At 34.3% G+C, this 7,282-nt stretch overlaps 1 protein-coding gene across 1 annotated transcript in view; it reads left to right on the top strand.

Annotated features, from left to right (window-relative positions):
- LOTGIDRAFT_155361 (hypothetical protein) overlaps window positions 1-5,403 on the top strand; it is a gene marked incomplete at both ends in the record, with an annotated part of 8,880 nt that extends 3,477 nt beyond the window's left edge. Inside the window, 6 exons of the mRNA XM_009066927.1 lie at window positions 386-466; window positions 1,695-1,839; window positions 3,900-4,030; window positions 4,442-4,578; window positions 4,732-4,903; window positions 5,180-5,403. Of these exons, the coding sequence (XP_009065175.1) occupies window positions 386-466; window positions 1,695-1,839; window positions 3,900-4,030; window positions 4,442-4,578; window positions 4,732-4,903; window positions 5,180-5,403 (890 nt within the window). The remainder of the gene's footprint in view (window positions 1-385; window positions 467-1,694; window positions 1,840-3,899; window positions 4,031-4,441; window positions 4,579-4,731; window positions 4,904-5,179) is intronic.
- Window positions 5,404-7,282: the final 1,879 nt, after the last annotated feature.

Below are 7,282 nucleotides of genomic sequence, written 5' to 3'. Positions count from 1 at the left end.
CTATTTGATGCCAGTATTGTAGGTTGATGTGCCGAAGAAGGTTTCCGAAGGCAATGAATTGCTAAACAACTCAATTACGTCATAATTAGCAATACAATTGACATATATATGCTTCCATAATGCGACGATAATTGCACTTATAACCCTTCCAACCGCATCAAAACTATTTGTTGCTATTATAGGCAGATGGATATTCACTTATTAAAAATTTTTTTCCTCTTATCGTCAATTAGAACTTGAAATTGGCCCTCTTTTCCAAATGACGCTATTGAAGAACGCCTTTTCACTTCGGCTGGATCACATTGACATTGAGAAATGACTAGGAGTTTACCTCTAGCAGACGATTTTTCTTTCTAACATTCATACGTATTCACCTATTAAACAGGAGACCGAGATATTATCCCGTCCTATCTACTACCTATCGCCACATCTTACAGGCACGTTCTATGGTCACATCCATTAAAGGGTAAGCGATGTTTCAACATCAAATCTCCCCTCCTTTCTCTTGTGATTTTCGCATGTCGGCGACGTTTACAGAATAACTACTTTGCCTTGTGCTATTTCTATTGAGTTCAGTGCGCATGCGCAATTGTCCATTTCCTATCACGCGGGTTTGTTTATATGTCACAATTACGATCATGCTAACAATGATAATGGGTGTAACTGGGTCATACCAGGGAGCTTTGATGTGTGGTAAGTCTAGGGTACTTAATGGACTTACGGACCACTCTCCAATTGTTTTAGTCACGTCATACATATACTAAAATTGGAACGATACAGAGAAGAAATTCGTGAAGCGATCCATATTTTTCGAATCTTGATACGAGATCCTTTTTACAAACCCTTATCCTAACGCCCAGTATATGATGCTATTTCTTTTTTAATTTCGATGTTTCTTTGGGATCATCTTTAAGGCAGTTCTCTGAATAACAGCACGGTTATACATAGGCCTAATTTAGGAAAAACAATAATACAAGGTCTTAACACAATTCAATGCATTATTCTTGCTGTTTGATGCCAGTATTGTAGGTTGAAGTGCCGAAGAAGGTTTCCGAAGCCAATGAATTGCCAAACAACTCAATTACGTCATAATTAGCAATACAATTGACATATATATGCTTCCACAATGCGACGATAATTGCACTTATAACCCTTCCAACCGCATCAAAACTATTTGTTGCTATTATAGGCAGATGGACATTGATTTATCAAAAAAAATTTTCCTATTATCGTCAATTAGAACTTGAAATTGGCCCTCTTTTCCAAATGACGCTATTGAAGAACGCCTTTTCACTTCGGCTGGATCACATTGACATTGAGAAATGACTAGGAGTGTACCTCTAGTAGACGATTTTTCTTTCCAACATTCATACGTATTCACTTATTAAACAGGAGACCGAAATATTATCCTGTCCTATCTACTACCTATCGCCACATCTTACAGGCACGTTCTATGGTCACATCAATTAAAGAGTAAGCGACGTTTCAACATCAAATCTTGTGATTTTCGCATAGTTGTTTCTCTTTGGGTTGTTTGATGTCGGCGACTTTTACAGATATTCGCAAATATCAAGTCTCAAAAGAAGCTCTCAGACTGTCGGAGTAATCGGAGGATTAAAGACGCTATTTAGCATGCATTATTATCTCTCTGAAAGGAATCATAACTTACATCAAACCTTATGTTGTATTTACAGGACTGATACCTGAACCACGATCATATTGTCTTGATTATGACAATGTCTATGTAACAGCTTCTGGTACGGATTTCTACAAACAATGTGTCCCTTCAAATACATTCGACTTACTGATGAGTTTTACTGCTGTACACTTTTTATCAAGGTAAAGTCACACTGACACTTCGGCGTGCCAAGGATAAAAGTTTCGTGAACTATTGTTCTGGGGTTTGGGCATTTCGCAGATCAGATTACCTAAATTTTGGGAAAGGAAAACTTTAAATTCTCCCAAAATGTACATGCCTAGGATGGAACAAATACTTCGTAAATAAAATAGACTAAGCGGTCTGGAACTGATAGGTATTTTTCTTTTGTTTTGATCTGAAATTATATAAAATAATAATGGCGAGACGTTAGATTGTTATAATACCAATGGGCATTATATGAACAAGGTTTTCATTTAGGTTCTGTTTTTTTTTTTAAATTTTAAAATTTTTAGATTTAAGAATTTAGATTACAATTTCGTATCTTTTTTATTTTGTTTATTTACTACAGTGTACGTACGATGTAGGCTGCAAATATCAGAAGACAACAAATATACGAAATTATAATTTAACCTTAAGTGAATTAAGTTTAGTTTGAAGGGTGTTTCATTATCAAACACGTGAATTATACAAGAAAATATTTCTAAAGTGTCTTGATCAACCTGAATTTGTTTCAAAAGGTTTTAAAAGGGACAGTACTAATTAAGCAGTTTGATCTTGTTGAATTGAAAATATCTTTTAAATTTGGTCTGAATTTCGACATAAATTCTGAATAGTTATTGAAGATAAGCTTTATACCAGTTATTGTTAACTTTTAACGGTGTCACCCCATTGTTCTGTAATAAATTTAAAAAAATCGCTCGATATCATACAATCATGTAGAATTCCGGGAATATAACAAATAAAATTCGGGAGATTATATTTATAATTTATCCTTTTTTTTTTCTTTTCTTTTTTTCATTTTTCTTTTTCTTTTTTATAAGATACTGGAGTAATTATCTATTATTGTTATGATTCCAGAATCCAAAATGCCTTATCAAACATATAGTCTAGCTGAATGGTCTTCAGCTCCATCCATATGCCCGAAAACGTATTTTCTCGAGTATGTTGGATTTATATGCAATAGAGAATGCGTTGGTTTACTCCAGTGGACGCTATCAGATGCAAGTTGTGAACGAACAATGAGTTTTGTCTAGCATTTTGTATTATATATTAGATTGAGTTGTCTACATCTCTTAAGGGGTCCATACACGTTCAATAAAACCATCAATATTATAGATTGGCTCAATGTATTGACGGATTCTCTACACATATTGTGTTTCAATAGATTTACGCTCTATTGTCCAAGTATTGTTGAATCTTCAATAAAACTAAAGATAGCTTCCATCCACTTCCAGCTGTCAGAAATGATAACAAAGTGGCCCAGTCATGTTTTAGGTAAATGCCAAACCTTTTCCAACTTGGCCGAAATCGCATGCATACCAGGTTTCATCAAGATCGGATAAAAACGGTAGCCTCTATCCTGCCAAATTTGACCTGTCCAGGGCAATGACTCCCACACCGTTCGTCCGATTATTATTAAATTAATCAGTATATATGCATGCATACCAAGTTTCGTTAAGATTGATTCAAAACTGTAGCTCTATCGAGTATAGAAGAAATGTAGACGAACAAAGACAACAGCAATATTATGTCTAAATTTCCATGTGGACGTATAAAAGTGATTTTAATCCGTCAATATATGGAATCAAGCATATTCATCAATATGGGAAACACACTCAATAATATTGACTTAATATTGTTAGTAAAATGTGTCACTTAATCTTTTCCGAGGCACGGACCCAAGGTTTGCTTAAAATTCTTTACCGTTAAAGTTCTATGTCTTACAACTAGTAAGTCTAGCTCAGTTGTTGGTGAACTGACCGAGTCTTAAGCCACCAATTGAGCCCCTTACTTCTTCATTATTTATTATTTTTTCCACAACAAAAAATAACAGCAAATGAATCTTTGTCAATTAAAGTCAGTTAAACACATTCCCTCGGTTTTATGATATCTAAAATCTCCCCTCGTGATTAATTCCTCTTGATGCAGGTATTTTATCCTATAGTTAAAATTAATATTTAGAGGATTGAATGAAATGTCCAAACTCCTGTGCACCAGATTATGTTTTATTTTGATTTAGGCCGATTATTTTAACTGACAGTATATACAGATTACTTTCAAAAAATGAAGAGGAAAAGGAGGTTATTAAAAAATTAGCCGCCGAAGACTGGTTACAATTTTGGAAACTAAGGGGTAAAGAGCTAAAACAAGGTATTCAAATGTATATAAGTAACATTTACATAAGAAAATATTTTACCGAATCTAATTTCTTTTATTGCATTTCACTAAAATGCAGATCTAGATTTTTGGTTATTTTCTGCTTGCATCCATAAAGCCATTGCCATTTCTTTCTTAATCGAAATTATTGATGAGACCAGAGAGATTGCACTTACTAATGTATTGTTCACGAATGTCTGCCTGTGCTGTACCATTACCTTAGCTCGTGTTCAACCGTTAAACATAACAAACCGTAACAATGTTCATGTTGATTGACCAGTTTGGAAGTAACGTGACAGCTTGCCAGTCTACAAAGAAGAACTCGGTTTTATTTCCTAATACTATAATATGCATTAAAGCTAGTTTACTATTAGGGATCGTGGTAATAAAATGAAATATTTTCAGAGTTGTATTTTTATCCAGGTGGATGTGCTATCGTGTCTAGTGTAGGGGAAACTGAGACGAGAATGTCAATACAAAACAATTTTAAACTTCTGAATGACATTCTAGAGAAATGTGTATCTGACAATATTATCACAAAGGTAATGCTTCTTTGGTTACTGTTGTATAATGAAATTATTTCAATTTTCAGACAGATATAACTATATCTATTACCAACTTCCTGGCCTTTCATACATTAGTTAGAATATAAGACCTTCTTATGCCATAATTTTGGTCACTTTGTACTTATCTAGACCGAAAAGGAAAATACCACCTATGCAGCGTGTTTTAGAAGACAAGATGAAATAAAAGAACCCTTTGTGAATTCAAACGTTTTGACTGACTTAGGTTTACACCTCCATCAAGTAAAACAAGAGTTAGTTCCTTGTTTCTATACAGCTGAGTGGAAACAAAGATTAGATACAGGTATGTGTGCTTAGTTATTAGTGTAAAAAATACAAACAACTTTTAACAATTGAACTAAATTAACTACCTCAAAACAAAGTTAGGACTGTCCTAGTTAGATCATAGAAAGTGAAGCGTTATTTATTAAGAAATTATGCAATTTTCGTACTTTTCTAGTTCTTCTACAGACCTTTTACATATATTCAAGACTCAAATCAACTGCAGTACCTTTAAACAATTTATCCAATGCTGATTGGATGAAAAAGTGCTCTACTATGATTATGTTTTATACTTTAGGTGTTGATGATCGAGACAAGTTTGCGCACGATTTTACCAGTAATGTTCGTACTTTTACTTACAGTAGCATTTATAGAGCACTTGACAGCAACAGATCAGAACAAGAAAAATCCATAATTTGTGATAAATTCTATAAAAAATATGAGAATGCTCTTCGAAATTCTTATCCGCCAGATCTGGATAGCCTCAATATATTGCAAGTTGCTTATGTAAAAAAGAAATAGTGCTACTTTTTATGTACAGATTCCTGGAGCATGGTGCCAAATGTAAGAATTATTCTTCACTATTTATCTTGTAATCATTATTTGAAAATTAAGAATTGTTGTTAAACAGAGTATGGTACTCGGGGCAAACTAGAAAATGTAGGAATGTAATGCAATAGGTACGGGTTCGGACACGATTCCTGCAAATGTCGTGTCGATCATTCTATTTTCTACTGTGTTGAATTTCAATTGATACATTCCGTGTATGCATAAATATTATTATTATTCGACTATAGACGTGGACCCTTTTCAAGCATTCAAATTTGTCTACAGTCCAAATTACAAAATAATTTTCACTAACCAAACTTTGTCAATTTCTATATATCTGGTATTTCGTTTAGATACGATCACAGACGTTTTGATAGACTAAGTTTAGATCTGACACAATTGATTTCCTATGGTATTATACGCTCAACACGATTATTTGTCAATCTGGATCATCTTATCAGATCATATTTTATATTAATATAACGTGAAGAATCGTATCTAATCGTGCTACGAAATCGGATCGATCTTAGACGAGACAAACATCAAATCTTGGAATCAATCAAAAAGATCCTAACGGAACGTGTGTTATCTATCTGATCGGACGATAAGAACGTGACACCTGAAAATGGCAAATCGTGAACCGATCGCGTACGAGCGCTAAAAATCGCATCTCGTGGCCTTGGAAATGAATTGCACGACATTTTTAAAACCTTTTTTTGTCTTGTACAAGGTAAATCCCTCTCAACACGATTTGAAAGCACAATAGATGAGATCCGTCGCTCTTGGACACGATACAAAACGCTTTGCTACGGTGGTCCCCAATGACAAAAAATGATCGTATTAATCGAACCATTCTAAAAGTTACCTCAAGATCTGCCAAGACATGATAGGATCCCCGGAATTGTGATCACGATTTCAAAAGTGATCGGAATCGTGATAGTGGGAGCCTAACACGTGGACTAACGACGAAACTCTATTCTCAATGAGCGCCTAAATACAAGCCGTGAATGGAGAATTTGGTCATCTCTTTTTATGTGTTTATCACTCAACATGGTTATATCGTAACATTTTACTATTGTTTTCTCATATAAAAGACTTTTTCAATATTTTTGTCAAAATAAATCATTCAGATTGGATTTGCAATTGTATTATCTGACTTAGTTATCTCCCTTTAATAGTATTCATGATTCTTATTGTATCTTAACCAATACCAAAAGTTGAAATACCTTGAATGTTGCAAACATACAGACGCCACATCTGTCACATTACACATATGAAAGCGACGAATTTAAAAGTTCAAAGGCTAACTGATGATATATTAATTTAATTCCAATAGTCAAGTGAGGGAACTGATCACAAATGTAATATACACTTATCAATAAAAATTATACAAATTGGTCCTCTTTTCCAAATGACGCTATTGAAGCACGCGTTTTCACTTTGGCTGGACAACATTGACATTGAGAAATGACTAGGAGTTTACCTCTAGCAGACGATTTTTCTTTCTAACATCCATACGTATTCACCTATTACACAGGAGACAGAGATATTATCCTGTCCTATCTACTATCTATCGCCACATATTTAGGGCACGTTCTATGGTCGCATCCACTAAAGGGTAAGCGATGTTTCAACATCAAATCCCCACTCCCTTCTCTTGTGATTTTCGCATAGTTGTTTTTCTTTGGATTGTTTGATGTCGGCGGCGTTTACAGATATAACTACTTTGCCTTGTACTATTTCTATTTAGTTCAGTGCGCATGCGCAATTTTCATTTCCCATCACATGGGTTTGTTTATACGTCACAATTACAATCATACTAACAATGATAATGGGTGTAACTGGGTTATAC

The sequence above is a fragment of the Lottia gigantea genome (assembly GCF_000327385.1).
Source record: "Lottia gigantea unplaced genomic scaffold LOTGIsca_8, whole genome shotgun sequence".
Classification (NCBI taxonomy): Eukaryota; Metazoa; Mollusca; class Gastropoda; family Lottiidae; genus Lottia; species Lottia gigantea.
This window is presented reverse-complemented; position numbering and strand designations above follow the sequence as displayed.